General features: G+C 36.8%; 2 protein-coding genes across 2 annotated transcripts in view; one reads left to right on the top strand and one right to left on the bottom strand.

Moving 5' to 3' along the window:
• Window positions 1–737: 737 nt before the first annotated feature.
• On the bottom strand, window positions 738–4,420 carry LOC107554512 (N-lysine methyltransferase SETD8-A-like). Its single transcript, XM_016237032.1, has 7 exons — window positions 4,407–4,420; window positions 4,107–4,312; window positions 3,812–4,013; window positions 3,157–3,244; window positions 3,012–3,071; window positions 2,739–2,929; window positions 738–1,567 (listed from the first exon to the last, which is right to left on the bottom strand). The coding sequence occupies exons 1-7, from the start codon at window positions 4,418–4,420 to the stop codon at window positions 1,357–1,359; spliced, it is 972 nt and encodes a 323-aa protein (XP_016092518.1). The 3' UTR covers window positions 738–1,356.
• A 1,967-nt stretch (window positions 4,421–6,387) lies between these two features.
• Window positions 6,388–19,077, top strand: part of LOC107554511 (strawberry notch homolog 1) — a 22,721-nt gene continuing 10,031 nt past the window's right edge. Inside the window, exons 1-19 of the mRNA XM_016237031.1 lie at window positions 6,388–6,401; window positions 6,876–7,008; window positions 10,322–10,661; window positions 11,488–11,526; window positions 11,681–11,781; window positions 11,881–11,977; window positions 12,171–12,331; window positions 13,043–13,176; window positions 13,270–13,360; window positions 13,443–13,604; window positions 14,727–14,862; window positions 14,979–15,084; window positions 15,187–15,340; window positions 15,445–15,627; window positions 15,720–15,817; window positions 16,210–16,355; window positions 16,696–16,893; window positions 17,616–17,792; window positions 17,920–18,092. Of these exons, the coding sequence (XP_016092517.1) occupies window positions 6,388–6,401; window positions 6,876–7,008; window positions 10,322–10,661; window positions 11,488–11,526; window positions 11,681–11,781; window positions 11,881–11,977; window positions 12,171–12,331; window positions 13,043–13,176; window positions 13,270–13,360; window positions 13,443–13,604; window positions 14,727–14,862; window positions 14,979–15,084; window positions 15,187–15,340; window positions 15,445–15,627; window positions 15,720–15,817; window positions 16,210–16,355; window positions 16,696–16,893; window positions 17,616–17,792; window positions 17,920–18,092 (2,643 nt within the window). The remainder of the gene's footprint in view (window positions 6,402–6,875; window positions 7,009–10,321; window positions 10,662–11,487; window positions 11,527–11,680; window positions 11,782–11,880; window positions 11,978–12,170; window positions 12,332–13,042; window positions 13,177–13,269; window positions 13,361–13,442; window positions 13,605–14,726; window positions 14,863–14,978; window positions 15,085–15,186; window positions 15,341–15,444; window positions 15,628–15,719; window positions 15,818–16,209; window positions 16,356–16,695; window positions 16,894–17,615; window positions 17,793–17,919; window positions 18,093–19,077) is intronic.

Raw genomic sequence — 19,077 nt, 5'->3', positions numbered from 1 at the left:
ATTAATGAGGAAAAAAAATTTACTTAAATGATTTTAGCAAATGGCTGCAATATAACAAATAGTGAAAAATTTAAGGGGGTCTGAATACTTTCCGTACCCACTGTATATATATATATTAATATAAAAAAAATGAATATTTTTATTAATATATTTTATTTGCTTTGTTCTATTTTGTGAAACCTTGCTACATATATGGAATAACCGTTTTATAAAAGCAATAAGCCCCGTGAAGCCGTGGTTTACAGTGAATTTATAACAGCCCCTTGGCCGTTATAAATTCACTGTAAACCACGGCTTCATGGGCCTTATTGCTTTATTATAACAGCTAAGGGGCGTTGTTATGCACAACGCGAAGTGGAGTTTCACAAAATAAAACGGAGCAAATAAAGTGTAATGATATTAATATAAACATTATTCTTCCACCAAACAATGTAGTTCCTTAGAAATGGTTATGGTTGCAACCATAGATATATACACGAATATATACACATACACACATATTGAAAATCAGGGGTTAATAAAATGTTAGACATAAAATGGAGATTTATTCTTAAACATTCTGCTCTATTTGAAGGCCGCTAATTAAATAAGCTAATCTGTGACATTGAAATCATGCTGAGAACATGATCATCAGGTTTCAATGAAGTCAGCTTGAGTGCTGCAGTCATATAAGAATATATAGGATTTGGTCCAGACTTCTGGACAACACTGTATATACAAAAACAAAGGCAAAGCACTGCATAAAATCATTTATTTAAACAATGCATCTACCATCTCATACAGATTGATTGGAACACATTCAGTCAGCTTTTGGTCATCAACACTCAGTTTTGTGTAACAGGTACAGCTTTGTTCAAGTTAATCACGCCACACTCAGCATTGTACAACGGTAACATTTCAAATGATGTCAAAGTTTGGTTTCACATTCCAGTTTTCAGAACCTTTTAAAATGCAGCTCCTTTTAGCATCACCGGTTTTCTGCGTCAAACAAACATTTGGGCATTATATATAATTATTGCTAAGCCTCTAACTACCTTACATAAGATTAGATTAAGAAAACTCTTATAAAAATGCAGAAAGTTGGACTATAACTGCATGCTTTGGAAGCACTGATCTACCAATATATAAAATATACAAAAAGAAATGTGCCCAAACTAGCATGTCATAGAGCAGGATAAATATCTTAAAAGTAGGACAGGTCGAATATGTACTGCAATCTAACGTGTTTGACATGTTAAGTCACTGTGTGACATACCCATACACTTACTAGCCCAAAACATTCTGTTTACTAAGGCAATAATTACATTAAAAACTGTCTAGTTAAGAAACAAGGTGTTTTTCCCTCCTCTCAGTACATTAATGCTTCAGCCACGGGTGAGCTTCTATCGAAGCTTTACTGCGGTCACCGTAGTCGTAAAGAAGTTCTTCTCCTTTCTGGATGTCTCTGGAGGCCACGAGGATAAGGTGAGGTATTCCATTAATATCGTGGAGTTTGGTTTGACAATTGCCGTTTTTACTGTGGTTAATGAGCCTTCCCAATCGATCCGACTCCTTCGTAGCGTCCACACTGTCGGGGAAGAAATGTGCTAGATTTCAGACAGCGTTTAAAATGCTGCGGTTTCACTGCTCAAAGGAACAGTTCAACCAAAAATGAAAAATTGCTGACAATTTATTCACCCTCACGCCATCCTAGATGTAGCGGAGTAGATGAGAAATGTATCATTACATCACTCAGCAATAGATCCTCTGCAGTGAATGGGTGCCGTCAGGATAAGAGTCCAACTAATGGTTTGAAATTTAAAATGTCTTGATGGTTGTTTCTTACAAACACACTGCACTTCTGTTCACACGATGTTAACTGATGGACTGGAGTGGTGTGGATTATTGTGATGTTTTTATCAGCTGTTTGGACTCTCATTCTGACGGCACCCATTCACTGCAGAGCATCCATTAGTGAGCAAGTGATGTAATGCTACATTTCTCCAAATCTGTTCCCATGAAGAAACAAACTTATTTACATCTTGAATGGCCCGAGTGTGAGAAGCAAAACAGTTTTAATTTTTAATCTTTAGGACAGCTTACTACTGGTTCCTTTGACTAAATTCAATAAAAACTAGATTAAAAAAGGAAAAAGTGCACTGTAAAAGATGTTTGTCATTTTAATGATAAAAGACTCAAATGCTACAGTAAAACATTAACTGGTTAACAGTAAGTTTCCTTACTATATACAATAATAATTTAAAAAAAAAAATCTAATGGGACATTTCATGTAGTTTTACAGTAAAATACGGTTACCGTTTTAGAAGTGAAAAAGAACAAGCTCTCTTATTGACAGTGAAAACCATAAATTGACATTCCCAGAATTTCCTGCAAGACACTTTACATTTGTTGGTTTTTCCTATCAGTTATGTACATCAGGGTTTCATTACATTGTATGTTGTTAAATTACGGTTTATTGCATTATTTTAGTGTCATGTGTTACCATGATGGTGTTTTGTATTTATATGAATATATCAGCTTGTGGAAAAGCTATGTGAGATGAGAAAGTAACAATGAATCATAGTTAATTTTTTATGGTGGTTGTCAGTATATTATAAAAGATACAAAACAGACTACTAAGTTGGTAAGTTAACATCATATCAGTTTTTTTTTATTGTAAATTTAGGTTTAATTTGTAAAATCTAAAATGTTGCTACTGTATTTTTACTGTATTCCCCCACAGTGGGTGTGGTACCTACCAATATGTTTTGCTGAGATACTGAAAGTAATACATGTAGCAGCCAGTGGTTGGATCTTGTGTGTATAAAGCCTCCCTTTTTTTGGCGTCCGTTATCTGCAGCAGATCTCCATGATACTCCACTACATACTGGCCTTTCTGGAACTTCTGTGTGACGAAAACTCCCCTGCCCTTTCCTTCAATGTATCTGACCTGTCAAGAACAACATGAAGGTACGCTTGCGTCCATCCAGCAGAGTTCATCATGAAACTGAATTCATCATGTCCAAAATTACCATCATTCCATTCTCAATCCCGTTTGTGATCAGCATGTCTATGTGCCTCTTCTCTTCACACTGGTGACAGAAAACAGGCATATGCATTAATATTATAACTTTGGCTGATGTAACGCCTATGAAAAACACAAAATCTGAGCACTACCTTCAGTTCACTTTTGCTTTTTCTAGAGCTTCTTCTGATGGGGTAATAATCTGTAACCTTTCGGCTTTGAGTGCTCTTGGTATCAGTACTGCAAGACAAAAATTGATTAGTGATACAAGAATGTCAAGAAAGAAGAAGAAAATGTTCATAATACAGTACATTTATATACTGTACACATTAGTAATAATGTGCAATGATAAATCATTCACAAGATATAGAAACAAGTGTGTGTGTAAAAAACTTTATATAATATTTTAGTATCATTGATACTAAAATAATTTTGAATTCGATTTTTATACTTTACATTCTCATTTGTTAAAATTAGGAATTTTGTTGTGCGTTTTTGTAATTTATTAGTAATTTTTTTTATTTATTTTTTGTTGTTAGTACTTAAACTAAAGAAAAATAAGAAATACCTAAAATAAAAGTTTTTTAATATTACATTTTATTTCAGTAAATTTTTTTATGTTTTAGTTAATGATAATGATGGATATATATAGTTTTGTCAAATAAAATTGATAAAGCAATCTTACAATAATTAAAATGATTGCTCATCTAGTAGCTGAACAAAATTGAAAAAATAATACCTTCAATTTTTAGGCACAGATGTTAATAACCTTTCTGTGATTGATACTCAAATACATCACTGACTTACATTCTCTTTGTAGATGTCTTTACTTTAACTGTTCGACAGGCTCGTTTCCTCTGACTGGGGGAAGTGACGGCACTGCTGGCGTGGATGTATGATGCAGTGCAGTGCAGCTGATGCGTCTGCTCCTCGGCTCTGTGCACCAGCTCTTCATTCACAGCCATTTTTGGGAGGATGAACTCACCATTTACAGTACTACCTCTCCTGGCTGCAATACACACAAACGAATGACTTGCAACAAATTCAGTGAACGTGACCAATGTCAAGAGACAGATCGTGCACTTATTTCCTTCTTCCTTACAATCTCCATTCTTCTGTGGCTCATTTTGCATGCAGAATAATTGAGAAGTTTTGCCGTCCTGGATGAGTTTGACGGAGATGGCTTCATGATGCTGCGATTTGGAGCTGCTGCGCTGTAAGAGACGGTGAAATGGCGAGCGTCCGTTGCATATGACGTCCTGCAAAACAGTGAGATTTAGAAAGGAGGCGCCAACTGGCTTGAGTTTTCTGTGTACATCAAATTTTGGTTTATGAGGCATTAAATAATAAACAGTGGAGTAAAACGTGGTCATGTATTTGGTATCCAATGCAAATAACAGACATGACAAAGCACATGTTGTAGTCAAAATTTACACACTCTCAAGTCAAGTCAAGTCAGCTTTATTGTCAATTCTTTCACTTGTACAGCACATACACACAGAGAATTTAAATTGCGTTACTCTCAGACCCTTGGTGCATACAGATAACACTAACAGTAGAACATAAATACAGATAGATACAGATTAAATATAAAATACAGCTATACAAATAAGGTAAAATGTAAAAAAATATATAAAGCAGCACAAGGCACATGGCAGATAGAGTGCAAACCAGTGAAGTAAACAACAGTGCAGATATAATGATTGTAGTGCAAAAGAGCTTATTCAGACTGATTAAAGTGACAAAAACATGGTGTATGTTATTATAAAAAAACAAGAAAACAACAACTACATTTAGTGTAGCCTAAATGTTTTATAAAAAAATTCCTTTGAATTATAATTAGAATCAATTGTAATTCCCACATATAAAACATTGTAGTGTTACATTAATATAAATGATATAGTTTTATACTTTGTAAAAACTGAATTATTTCAAGAGTTTTTGTTGTCATTATATTAGTTCACTTTTTAGTAATTCTGTTGTGCATGTTATTTTTTAAATATGTAGTTGTAATATTTTTTATTTTAGTTTGAGATATTTTAGTACTTAAATTCAAAGTAAACAAATATGAGAAATGTAACACGTAAATGTTTTAATATATATATATAGAAAACTGCAGATTTAGTGTAAATATAAAAAGTATAAATATTCTTACAAAAACGCTCTGAATTATAATCTAAATCTTAAAAGTTTACCTAACATGTAAATACACATCTAAAAGTGTTTTTATTCTGTCTCAGTCGGTCTTTATATATTTTATTCTTTCATTTATTATTTCTATTCTGAATATTTATTATGCGTCTTGTTGTATTTGTGCACTAGAAACTTCATTTCCCAAGGAAAATTCCTTGTGTGGCAATAAAGACCTTTCTGATTCTGATTCTAATTATAAATCATATAGAATATAAATAATTGTGAGAAGCAGTAGTAAAAAAAGTTATAATATTTATCAGGAGGCGACTAACCAAACAATTTAGTTGTTTCAAAATAACTACTATGCGTTAAGCGCATAACATGTAATTATAGTGCTGTAACTTTAACATGTTATGGATAGTTGCTGATCAGCCTCACACTGGGCCTGTAAACAGCTGCGCATGCGCGGTTTATAATGTTGTGCACCGCAGAGCTAGTGTTCTTTTATCTGCTTTAAACATCACAATCAAGTGTTTAGTTTTTTCCCCCTTAAATTCAAACCTAAGGCTGGGGGTATTAACACAGATTTTACAAATCCATTTTCAATTGATTAAAATATCTAATAGTTTGGATGTGTATCTGGTACAGTACATGTTAATATTTCGTAAGAAAACTACGAAACTAAAGCTTTAAACTATACAGGCCTTTTTTTGAAGGCCTCTAACACTAGCTTGCTCTTTTTTTCTATTGTATCTGTTTCCTTTTTATTTATTATATAATAAAAAAAACATGGTACGTGTACTGCGTTAAGCTAACTGAGACTCGTTATAGCACTTGCGTATCATTGCTCTTTTGTTGATTTTGATTGCTTCCATTGTCCTCATTTGTAAGTCATTTGGATAAAAGTGTCTGCTAAATGACTAAATGTAAATGTACAGGGAACCTGTCAGTTGGTACGTTAATGTTAAAGGCTAAAATTAAATTTTATTGCAGTTTAGTTTTAAATATACAATTAACATTGTATACAGAAATTTGAGTTGCACATAAGACAATTTTTATGTAAACTTAATTATATTAAAATAGTTTTACTTAAATTTGTTGAAATAAAATAATTTGAACTTGTTTTACTAGTGGATTTATTCAAACCTACATTAAGTATTGAAGAACATATAATGATTGTCATATACTGCATATTTTTAGCAAAATATTCCACTCTTGAGTTGTTTTTCTAGCTAAGTAATGGATATCGAATGGCTTTCCTGAGGTGAATGTTGCTTTGTGTCATTTTTCTGCAGTTGAAACACTGGATTGAGCGATTACATGTCTTCTGATGATCATTCATATTTATTTTGTGCTATAACTAATAGTAAAGTGGAAGGGGTGATTGGTTCACATGGCGCTTGAACTGAGGCCCTACAGCGATCTGTTGTAACATATTAAAAAGCCCCAAAACCACATTTATTGTTTGAATTTTGTGATAAATTAACATAATTTAAAAGCTGAGATATCAAAAGCAACAAAACACAAACTGTATTGAGCTTGTAGGAAGTGAGGCTCGCAACAAATAATGTTTAGTGAAGTTTTGTACATGCAACAATAGAAAACAGCATAGATTGGGATTTAAGAACCAATATTAGTTCATCAAAATGATGGTCAACCCAGACCTACTAAAAACAAAACTGAAATTAAAAGCATTCTTTCTCAAAGTAGCATATTTGATGATTAACAAGTGATTGAGTCATCTTTTTTCTTTTCCTTTTCCTTTTCAGTCAGTCTCATTAAATGCACTTGACATTGGTCTCAGTAATGAAGCTTCTGGAATTGTTAGGATTGAACCTACAGTACCACCTACTCCTACTGTCACAATCAGGGTAAGCATCACTAACAACCTAAAATCTAGTTCAGATTGCAGCTTATTCTGGCCAAGAAACAATGTGATTTTAGTGTCATTGAATTACTATAATAGTTATTTGTATTCAAAATGTTCTTTTTTTTATTTTCCATCTTAATTTTAGTGAAAATTTTAGTAATTTTATCTTTTTGTAATTTGTTGCCTAGTTTTTTTAATGTCAATGTAGATTTTTATAAATTTTTAAGATTAAGGCAGCGTATCCACCAAAGCGTTTTTAGCCAGCTGAAAATGCCAGGCCCTCTGCTGAAAATGCCCAGCTGTGAGTGCTTGAGAGCGCAGCGTTTTTTTTTCCAGTTGAGACGCTGTGGTTGCTATATGCAATATCCACTGAAATATGGCAAATGCATTGTGAATGAAATGTTTCTCCAAGCATTATTTTTCAGAACAATATTATGGTAGTCTGGCAGTTCCATTTGGTAAAGTACTCATAGACAAGCAATATTGGCTGCGTTTACACTTGCCATTAACATGCGACCTGTATCTGGATGTTGTCCACATACACATTGAAAAGACAAGTGTAAACGCGCTTCTGATCGGAATGTTATCCGATCAGTGTGTCCTGGTCCAGAGGTAGTTGAGGACGCATTGTGATCGGTTCTCAGTGTAATGTAAACTCAATCCAGCCATCGTGTCTGCATTTGCAGGTCGACATAATGCAAGACGCCACTCCCTCTCTCCCGAACTGTCAGAAGAACAGAGCGCTAGTGAGACTCGTACATTTATTTTGATTTGTAAAATGTCCCGCAACTGAAAATAGTTTTCAATAGAAAACCCACCACTTCAGGTCGACTTTGCACTGCAGACTTTAAATATTGCACGGGAAATACAGATTCGATCGGTAAAAAATTAGTTCAACCCTCATGAGATTTCAGGACGGAAAGTCAAGTCAAGTCACCTTTATTTATATAGCGCTTTTAACAATACAGATTGTGTCAAAGCAACTGAACAGCATTAATTAGGAAAATGGTGTCAATAATGCAAAGTGACAATAGTAAACACTCATTTTTCAGTTAAAGACAGTTCATCATTGAATTCAGTGATGTCAACATCCAGCTCATTTTAAATAATATCTTTGCAATTATGTCAACGATATCGCCGGAAATGAAGTGTCCCCAACTAAGCAAGCCAGAGGCCACGACTATATGGTATGGTCTTAGTTTTCAAACAAATTAAGAACTATTCGATTTTTATTGACTGAACGCAAGCGCTTATTCCGATAGAAAACACTGTATCGGTTTCCACTGATTAAGAAATATTTTTGTTTGCTTGGGTGGTAATATTAGGTCTATTATATTAATAGGGAAGGGGGCCCAAAAAATTTCTGAAAAAAAAAAATCTGGCCCTGCCATCTAATGTGTGTTTTGGCCATGTAATGTTGCTGAAATTAAATATGTTATTACCTCTGAGTCAGAGCAGCGATCATGGAGGAGAGAACACAAGCAGACAGCGCTGGAAGCTGCTAATGCTCATCAGTAAATCAGTGGAAAATAAATAGAAAACAATTGACAAAATACGCTCTCCTCAGGAAAAAACTCTTTGGTGGACACGCGGCCTAAGTGTTAGTTATTTTAATGCGCAAGTTAAACTAAAATGAAACATCTGGTCTTGGCAACTGGCTGAAATAATTTTTTTTAAATTAATGTTTATTTTCAAGCAATTTAATATTTTTTTAATGGTTTTAGTTAACTATAATAACCCTGCCAAGAACTGCCCACTTAGGCTGAAAGGCCAGTATGTCATGAGGCAACCAACCAGTTTTTAGTTGCTGTTTAGGATCGAGTTTCAGTATTATTTTATACCCGATTTACAGATTATTTCACTGGTTATAAGTCTGAAAATGAAGTGCATTATACGTTTCTGCTAACTTGCAACTAAGTCAGGGGTAGGCAAGTTCGGTCCTAGAGAGCCGCAGTCCTGCAGAGTTCAGCTCCAACCCTGAAATCTTGAAGAAATCCTAATCCTGAAGACATTGATTAGCTTGTTCAGGTGTGTTTGATTAGGGTTGGAGCTGAACTCTGCAGGACTGCGGCTCTCTAGGACCGAACTTGCCTACCCCTGCACTAAGTGAATCAAACAAAGCTGTTTGAAAGTTTTTTATTTTTTATTTTTTTACAACAGCAACAAAGAAAAACACAGTTTGCATTTATTTCTGGAAGTTGCATCAAGCTAGTCAGATTGGAACTAGTGATTTCATGTATTTTATTCTGTGAAATGTAATGCAGACAGTGAGTGAGCGAATTGTAGGTGGTCTGTCTGGAGCTACTGCTTGTGACATTTTAATATTTGACTGTAAAGCTCAGAATTACGTAGGGCTGGGTGATATAGCTAAAAAAAAGTATCAACGATATAATGTATTCTATGATAATGATTCTAATGTTTTATATGCAGATTAAATAGGTTTTAAGGAAAGTTTTGTCTTGTCTCCCGAGGGCGCAATGAGCAAAATAATGCAGCACATAGTCAACGCATGAAAATAATGGTCTATAAAAAAACGTGCATTACGTCTAAATTAAGTCATATAAATCAAATATAATTTAGTAAATTTCATAAACCATTATGAACAAAACAGTATCATGTATTTATGCATTGCTTAATACAAAGAGCCGAATCGCCCATCACGCAGATTGCATTTGAAAACATAAGAGACGCAGTGAAAAGGAATAAACCTCCACAAATTCGCGACGTGTTTTCTAAAAGTTTAAACTGTTTTAACTTTGCATGGCTACATCTCTTGAGTGAGACGCGAGTGCAGCAGTCGTACTTGTCCGTCTAAAAAAATGCGCTGAATATGCGTTCTGTGTGAATGGCTTGGTTTCGGTTTTAACCTAATCAAGATCTTCTCCGCATTGAGCTTCAATATTACTCTAATATTTTGAATGAATAACTCCGCAGCGGCGCGTCTCGTGGGCAAGACTAACAAAACATTAAAATGCAACAACGTCACTTACGTCATTATCACCGCATCTTGTGCGCCACTGATGACGCTCCCTGATGCACTCCTAACATTCAAATGCAAATGTTTATTTTAAATTCGACTAATATTCATTTTTTTATTCACAATCTCCTCATCACAGGCAGGCACAGCACTCAATTCAGCATGTGTTTGTGTGTGCTGTCTGCGTCACTCATAACGCGTGCCTATATCGTGCACTATATCGAACATTTTTTATATCATTATCGAAGAAGGTGTACCGTCGATTAAATATCGATACCATTTTATCGCCCAGGCCTAGAATTATGCATTGATTGCATATTCTGTGTCGTCTTTGCAGGAGAAGCCTCAGCCCTCAACAACCACCTTTGTTTTAAATCAACTGAATCAGTTGCCATCACTGGGTACAATTGTAGTCACCAAACCATCAGCCGCCGGGACCACATCCAGGCAGACCATCACAGTAACCAAGGTCGTACACACAAGTTCGACAGCACAACGGAGCTCTTCGTCTTCTCCCACCGTTTGCACTGTGGTCCCACCGAATAATGAGCAGATCAGGTTGAAGGACCTTCTCAGAACCAGCAGCCTGAAGACAAGCAGCCTTGGAGAGCTTATGAAGTTGAAGCCCCCACCTGACATAGCGCAACCTGTTGCTACGGCAACAACCACAGGCACAAGTAAGTGCTGGCAGACCACAGACGTGCTGGACCTCGAGCGATCATAGATGGTTTTTTTTGCTTGTAAGGGTCTGTCGATGCAGCTGTCGGCTTAGTGGCACTTTGCAGATCTAACACTGAGTGCCAGTTTTCAAGTGCCGCCTCCAGCTGTCAAAACAAGAAACCAACATGAGCTCAAACCACCTTTGGAGGCGTTAAAGCCGTTTAGATGCTCTTAAGAAATAGACCTGTTTTTAGGTCTATTTTGTTACAAATATTATCGATTTAGGCCATGTTCATAGTGCAGCTAAAGATGGTTGTCAGTGCTTCAGACCAGTGTGCTTTTATTATGATAGTATTATTTATATACCAATAGTTTTTATTAGTATTTCACATAAGCTTTGGCTTGTTTTCAGTTTCTATTTTAGTTTTAATTTAATTAAATTTTATGTGCTTTTGTCATTTTTCTTAATTTTTATTTTTATTTTTAAATATTACTGTTTTGGTTTCATTTATTTATTTCAGGTTAGTAGTGCAACTTATTTCAGTTGCCAAGGCAGCATTTCTCATTTTCATGAAGTTTTTCATCCAATATTTATTTTACTTCAGTTCTTCAGTTAACCAGATGATTTTTTTTTTATAGTTTTAGGTAATGACCCTGCTTTAAACCAAATAACTCTTCGATAATTTAAAACGAAAAAAAAAATTTGTTTTGAATTTCTAGTATTTATGTTGCACTGAAGAGTTTCTTTGTTAAAAATTTGAGCATTGACTAAAGCTTGTTTAGAGAGACTGTGTGGATGTAAGCATGCTGTTTTTTCTTTAATGTCAATGCTCTTCCTTTCAGAAATTATTCTGGTCTCCACAAAGATGATGAACAGATCAGGTATGGGTAGGGTTTTAACTGCAGTGCACTGAGTCTGTTTTCACAGGTGCTTTCATGTTGTGGTGGGGCCGTATCATTTCTGGCAAGCCGCTGTGGGTGTGTGTGAATATTTGTCTCATATCTGTGAATATTTTTGTGTCTTCGTTTTCTTCAGCGGAATTAAACAATGGCTTGAAAAAGGAAGTGTCCAGCAAAGATGTAGCAAGAATATGGGTCAACGATGACATGAAAATGCGGAGCTTCTCACCTGTAAATGTAAGTTTATTTATTCGTATTTAAATGTAATGAGACATTCACTGAGACCTTTAGCTGTCACTTACATTTTTTGGATTGTTTTTATTTATTTGAATGTAGAAATCACCAGGAGTGAAGGAGGAAGAGGAACCAGAGGAAGAGGAAGAAGAGGAGCTGGGTCATGCAGAGACGTATGCCGAATACATGCCAATGAAACGTATGTATAAACGTGTTATCAGAGTGCTTAAGTAAAGGAATGTGCACAGCCAGCAATTCCTTAGCTGTACATTGTATGTAATCTATGAAAAATATTGGGTTGTTATTTATAATAGTGCCAACTAAGCCATAGTTTTTTTTTTCTCTCCATTATTTTGGCAAGTTTGTAAAGTTGATCTTATTTCGTCTCTCAGTGAGAATTGGACTGCGACACCCTGATCCTGTTGTGGAGACCAGCTCTCTGTCCAGTGTCAACCCACCAGATGTGTGGTACCGACTTTCCATTCCAGAGGAGACCATCGATAGAGGCTGGTTATCTGCCCTACAGCTTGAGGCAGTCACGTATGCTGCTCAGGTTTGGACCTTTTTGCATATTCTAACCTCAAATGTTATTACCACTTCTGTCACTTTTCCACTGCATGGTACGGTACGGTTCACTTTTGGGGGGTTTTCCACTGGGTACAGTACCTGGCACTTTTTTCAGTACCACCTCGTTTGAGGTTCAAAGCGAACCGTACCATTACCAAAATGTGACTTGTAAACTCTGCTGATCACTGATTGGCCGGAGAGAATCGTCACTGCCCTCGACACAGAGACACAACAGACCCGCTAGATTTAAATCAGCACAGCCAGCGAAGGATCGAACGCAACTGTTTTGAACGAGTACACCGTTTTTTTTAACAACCAAAAAATGGCTATTTTCGTTGTCTGTTGAGGAAGTACAGACGTTCCTCTCGTTGATAGCAGAGGAGCGGATCCAGTGAGAGCTTGATGGGGCGACGCGGAATGAAAAAGGTTTTCAGGAGTCGCAGCAGTAGAGGTGGCACAACTATAACGACATGTGAATAATCCCGCCCACTCTAAAGTGATACTAAACTGCAGTGGAAATGCAAACTGAGCCGTGCCATGCCGAGTCGTACCATGCCGAGTCATACCACACAGTGGAAAAGCGCCATTAGAAAACCAAATAGTTCATTTTTCAGGTCAAATCACAATTACTATAGTTTCTAAAATGATGTATTGCAGTATTTAGATCTGTCTCTTTCAATCATGTCTCTTCATACAGCAACATGAGACATTCCTACCAAATGGAGACAGAGCAGCCTACTTGATTGGAGACGGGGCCGGCGTTGGAAAGGGTAGAACCATTGCTGGAATCATATATGAAAATTATCTTCTTGGCAGGAAAAGGTCCCTTTGGTAATCACTTGTTTTCTTCCTCCTTCAAGCTGCTTTTTGGTGTGTAATTGTACCATTATTCATGTTTTTTTTTCCCACCACCGGTCTGTACAGGTTTAGTGTCTCAAATGACTTGAAATACGATGCAGAGAGGGACTTGAGAGACATCAGAGCAAAGAATATTCAGGTCTATTCGCTAAACAAGGTGCATTAAGTGCTTCTTAGCCAACATATGAGATGTTTGTATTTTGAGTAGAAAATACATTTTCTAAACATCTCTCTTTCAGTTCAAATATGGAAAGATCTCATCAAAACACAATGGGAGTGTGAAAAAAGGTGTGATCTTTGCCACTTACTCATCCTTGATTGGAGAGAGCCAGTCTGGGGGAAAGTACAAGACGAGATTCAAACAGTTACTACACTGGTGTGGAGACGACTTTGATGGTGTTGTATCCTTTCAAGTTAGAAGGAAATAGTAGGAAGGAAGAAAGTCAGAGATTGAAATTCATACAATAAATGACGTTTTGACGCTGTTTAATGTGGCGTTTTGGCACTCAGTTCAAGTGACAGTATTTCAACTGTGGAAAGACATAAATAAAACCGATTGTAAACAATGTCATGTAACATTACATTTAGCTTAGGAAAACCATTCAATGTCTGCAGCTTGCTAGTTAAAAAAAAGTAAATCTATAGATACGCATTAAATAACATGCAATTGCATTTGACATAATGTATGTTATGTCAATGAATCTCTCACGAAAACAAGTTATTATAGCCATTTAAATGTTTATATGCGACCCTGGACCACAAAACCAGTCATAAGGGTTAATAATTTAAAAAAAGCTTTCCATTGATGTATGGTTTGTTTGGACAATATTTGGCTGAGATACAACTATTTGCAAATCTGGAATCTGAGGGTACAAAAAAAATCTAAATATTCAGAAAATCGCCTTTAAAGTTGTCCAGATGCAATGCATATTACTAATCAAAAATTACATTATATTTGTGGTAGGAAATTTACAAAATATCTTCATGGAACATGATCTTTACTTAATATCCTAATGATTTTTGGCATAAAAGAAAAATCGATAATTTTGACCCATACAATGCATTGTTGGCTATTGCTTCAAATATACCCGTGCGGCTTATGACTGGTTTTGTGATCCAGGGTCACATATTTCAGCAGCAAATTAATATATCGATAAAGTTAATAAAAACTAATGGCCAATTTAAATGTTTATATACAGCTCAGTTTTTATGTGTTGATCTATTAAAACATTTAATTTGGCTTTGATTCTCAGAAAATTTAAAAACTTCAATTTAGTTTTCATATTAAAAAAAAATCAGTGCATCACTAGTTGTCATGTAAAAAACAAAATCAAAAGTTGATAAATTCACGATTCTCATTTCCACAATTTTGACATTGCTAGAAGAACATTCCATGCTCTAGACCAAAAATAATCACATTTCATTGCATATTGACTGAACCGCAATGAAGAGCTTCACATGGTGTGATTGTATTCAGCTCTCTGGTAACTATGGTGACTGATTCCCTTGACTGAGCATCTTAGATCATATTTGATGAGTGTCACAAAGCCAAAAATGTTTGCCCTATTGGGTCATCCAAGCCCACAAAGACCGGGCTAGCGGTTTTAGAGCTGCAGAATAAGCTGCCAAAAGCCCGGGTTGTGTACGCAAGTGCTACAGGTATGTGACTGTGTATGTTATGTATCTTATCAGCATGGATGCATTAATGTTTCTTTTTCCAATGCATTTATTTCTGTATTTTGCTATTTATACATCATTTGTTTGGTTTTGTGTAGGAGCATCCGAACCCCGCAATATGGCCTACATGAATCGCCTTGGGATCTGGGGAGAAGGAACTCCATTTAAGGAATTTACAAATTTTATCCAAGCTGTTGAAAGAAGGCAAGTCGTTCAGATCAGAGTTTGTGTCCATGACCTTGCTTTTTAGTACCAGCATACATCCTCCATATTGAATGCAACCCTATTTTGGTTGGTTTATTTTAGAGGTGTTGGTGCCATGGAGATTGTTGCCATGGATATGAAGCTGAGAGGAATGTACATTGCTCGACAGCTGAGCTTCACAGGCGTGACGTTTAAAATCGAAGAAGTTCCCTTAACGCAGGACTACATCAAGATGTACAACAAAGCAGTTCGTTTGGTGCGTAAAATGCTGGAACTAAAACTGAACTGTTTTTTGCCATTAGTTATGTTACTTCGAATCCTTTAAATGATCATAAAGTCAGTTATTTTGCAAACTTGCAGTGGGTCAGTGCAAGAGAAAAGTTCCAGCAAGCTGCCAACCTGATGGATGCTGAACAACGGATGAAAAAGTCCATGTGGGGTCAGTTCTGGTCTGCCCACCAGAGGTTCTTCAAGTACCTGTGCATTGCCTCCAAGGTTCGGAGAGTGGTGCAGCTGGCCAGAGAGGAGGTTAAAAATGGAAAGGTTAGATTGGACATTCTCTTATAACAAAAAAGCTTTCAGAGAGAAAGAATTACTGTGATTTTGGTTGTGCTGATCTGTAACCTTCTCTGTAGTGTGTGGTGATTGGTCTTCAATCAACTGGAGAGGCTCGAACCCTTGAGGCCTTGGAGGAGGGAGGAGGCGAGCTCAATGACTTTGTCTCCACTGCAAAGTGAGTGTAATACATTTGCAGGAAGAGGTTTTAATATTTTGTCCAAAAATGAAAATGTTCTATCCCTCAGGCCATCCAAGATTTAGATGAGTTTGTTTGTTCATCTGAACAGATTTTAGAAATGTAGTATTATAGCAAAAATTCACTGCAGAGCATCCATTGATGAGCAAGTGATATAATGCTAAATTTCTCCAAATCTGTTCTGATGAAGAAACAAACTCATCTTGGATGGCCTGAGGGTAAGCAAATTTTAATATTTAGGTGAACTCTTTCTTAAAGGGAAATAATTCCCTTTATAGATGCTTTAGTCTGTAACAGATGAAATGGACACAGTCCTCAATCATTTTCAATGATGTTTTTAACTGAAAGTATCTATGCACAATCTTTTAAAGGGGTGTACTGCAGTCCCTGGTAGAGAAGCATTTTCCTGCACCAGACAGACAAAAACTCTTCAGTCTTTTAGGCATCGACCTAAGTGTGAAGGAAACGCCTTCACCTAAAGAGACCTCCGCTGAGCAGAAGGGCAAAAAGCGAAAAGGTACTATTTGCATGCATGTGGAAACCGCAGTAGCGATGCCTTGATATATTTAGCAGCAGTATCTAACCTGAACTTTTAATGATGAGACCTTTTTTGTAATCAGGCTCTCAAAAAGTATATAACAATTTGGATATAGATTTATCGGCCAACATATCGGTTATCGGCTTTCAAAAATAAAGAATAATCGGTTATCGGTATCGGCCAAAATTTTCATATCGGTGCATCCCTACCTGAAACTATGAGCACATTTGTTGGAGGAAGTAAAACCACTCTTGGGTTTTTGGGTTACTCAAATTGAAAATGAGGGGGAGTAATGACCGTGGGTGATTTGTGTTTGCAGGTCCAGAAGCAAAGAAGCAAGTGAAGAAGGCTCGTAAATCTGGGGGTCTGTCTGGTACCAGCTCAGACGAGAGCAACTTTGATGATTCGGACAAAGATGCGGAAAGCGATGACAGCTTCAAGTCGGTCAGCTCAGGGGAGGAGGATGAAGATGACTTCAATCCTTTTAAGGATGATTCCAGTGAGGATGAGGAAGATGGTGAGAATCTGTAGTCATTTTTTATATAGCGCTTTATACAATGGACAGACTGTCACAATGCATTTCCACAGTTATTAACATTGTAAATTATTACACCCAAGATAGTCATGCCACAATATTTAGTAGTGCTTTATACAATGGACCCCTTTTCACAGACTGATGATGCAAAGTTATTAACATTGTAAATTATAACTCTACATATTGTCATATTACCTTGGCTTTAAATTACAGAAGACTAGGTAACGCCTTTGCACGAGTGTTTCTAATACAGCATCTGAGGGAGGAGAGGGACTGATGGCAAATTTGACATCTGTCTCTCTTCTGATCAATGTACTCCCTTTATATTTTTCCATCTTTTGTAAAAACACTATTGTGGATTTCCACCCCCCCACATTAGGCCAAATGTGAACGCAAATGTGAAAAGGGTCTATACAGATTATTTCAAAGCAGCTTGACGTTGATAAACAGGAAATTAGCATTGTTAATGTTGCAGCTGTAAAGCAGCTCTACAGAAGACAATACTGTCATTATTTAACTTGGGTCAGTTCAGCGTTGATTCACTTCTGTTCAGTAACTGTGTCAATGTTGCAAAGTTCATTAGATATAAAATGAATCCAGTTCACCAATAAGCAGCTTGACAGAAGACAGTAGTGTCATTTATTCTTAATTCAATTCACTGTTGATACCATATTTTCAAATGCTGGCATATGTTTGAAACTTAGATCCGTGGCTCATCAGAAAAGACACTAAAAAGAGCAAAGACAAGAGGAACAAGAAGAAGAAAAAGAGCATTGATCCAGACTCTATTCAAAGTGCCTTGTTAGCCTCTGGTCTTGGAACAACCAGACCCACTTTTACAACCCCCACCATCAAACCTTCAAACAACACGGTTGCTGTAGGTAAGTAACCAGTGAGCAGTGAGTTTCATCACGTAACAGCTGAAAGTTGTTCAGTAAAGCAGTATAATGAAGGTCATTGTCCAAAGTATATCAATACTAATAATCACACTAAATAATTATTCTTAAGCCAAAAGTGAGCCAGAGGAGAGCAGCTGTGTAACCAGTCAGGATGCTGTTGAAGATGCCCAGCGGATGAAGAGGGGCCTGCTGGAGAAACTGGAGCAGCTGGCAGAGTATCTGCCGCCCAACACGCTCGATGAACTCATCGATGAGCTGGGAGGCCCTGATAATGTTGCAGAGGTTGGTCTTTTCATAGAGACTATTTTTAGGGCCGCCAGTTACTTTGTGTAGTGCTGGGCGGTATACCGGTTCATACCGAATACCGGTGTTTATTTTTGTTATGATTATGAATTTTTTAAATACGCAATGGTGTATGTCGCTTAAATAACGTTCGGAACGCGACACTGTTTGAGAGGGGTCCCTTTTCACTGTTGCACTGTGGTAAGGGCACAGCTGTATGTGTTACTAAGCATGAAAGTTCCGAAACTGAAGCTATAGAACTAATAGAACGTGATCTCATCCACAATATCCACATTGACTGCCACAAATATCCACCGCCCCCTGCCATCAGCTCCCGCGTCTCACACACACGAGCGCGACTTTAGCACTAGATTTAGTAACTTTCAGACCCTTTTAGCGCTTTTTTTTTTTTCATAGAATATTCATACTGACAAACTTAGCGTCTTTTTTGGATAAACCTTAGCTATGGTTCAGTTGGAAGATTTTGCCAGTGCTGTACCGCGAGCGTGAGGTCTGACTTTCCTGGAGAAGTGTCGCCTCTCTCGGCGTCTGTTCTGTGCAGTGAGCGGCAGAGAAGCAGCGCATTCAGTTGGCCGCACCGCAGCCGACTCGTCCATAAATTAGTACAAAACGGTGTTTCCAAGCACCTGTCGCTTACTGGTTGTTTGGAATTATAAATATGAGCGTAGTTCGTCTGTTAATATCACATGCACTTTTTTGTTTGTTGTTTTTTTTAGTTTGTTACTCAGACGCAGGCAGTGTGCTGCATGAGACAAAAAAATAATATAGCCAAAACAACCGCATAGCCGCTCTTTAGTGTAGATGCATGTTGATTTTATCAGACGATTATAAATGAGTGACTCCTGGTTAACATGTATTAAAAGGGGTCATGTTTAGTCACTATTTAGTGTGGTATTTTTTGACAATATTCACTCATCATGACAGTAAAATAGGGCATTCTAAGTCAATATACTGCAGTATTTCC

This window comes from Sinocyclocheilus grahami, unplaced genomic scaffold (assembly GCF_001515645.1).
Source record: "Sinocyclocheilus grahami isolate Dianchi unplaced genomic scaffold, SAMN03320097.WGS_v1.1 scaffold505.1, whole genome shotgun sequence".
In the NCBI taxonomy this organism is placed as follows: domain Eukaryota; kingdom Metazoa; phylum Chordata; class Actinopteri; order Cypriniformes; family Cyprinidae; genus Sinocyclocheilus; species Sinocyclocheilus grahami.
The sequence above is the reverse complement of the archived record's forward strand: the minus strand, read 5'-3'. Positions and strand labels throughout refer to the sequence as shown.

Bases quoted from the DNA above. Each gene is read 5' to 3' on its own strand.
- LOC107554512 (XM_016237032.1), bottom strand. The intron at 4,014-4,106 runs GTAAGGAAGAAG...TGTGTATTGCAG, and splicing joins GCCACAGAAGAATGGAGATT to CCAGGAGAGGTAGTACTGTA. The intron at 3,245-3,811 runs GTAAGTCAGTGA...TTTGTCTTGCAG, and splicing joins AAGACATCTACAAAGAGAAT to TACTGATACCAAGAGCACTC.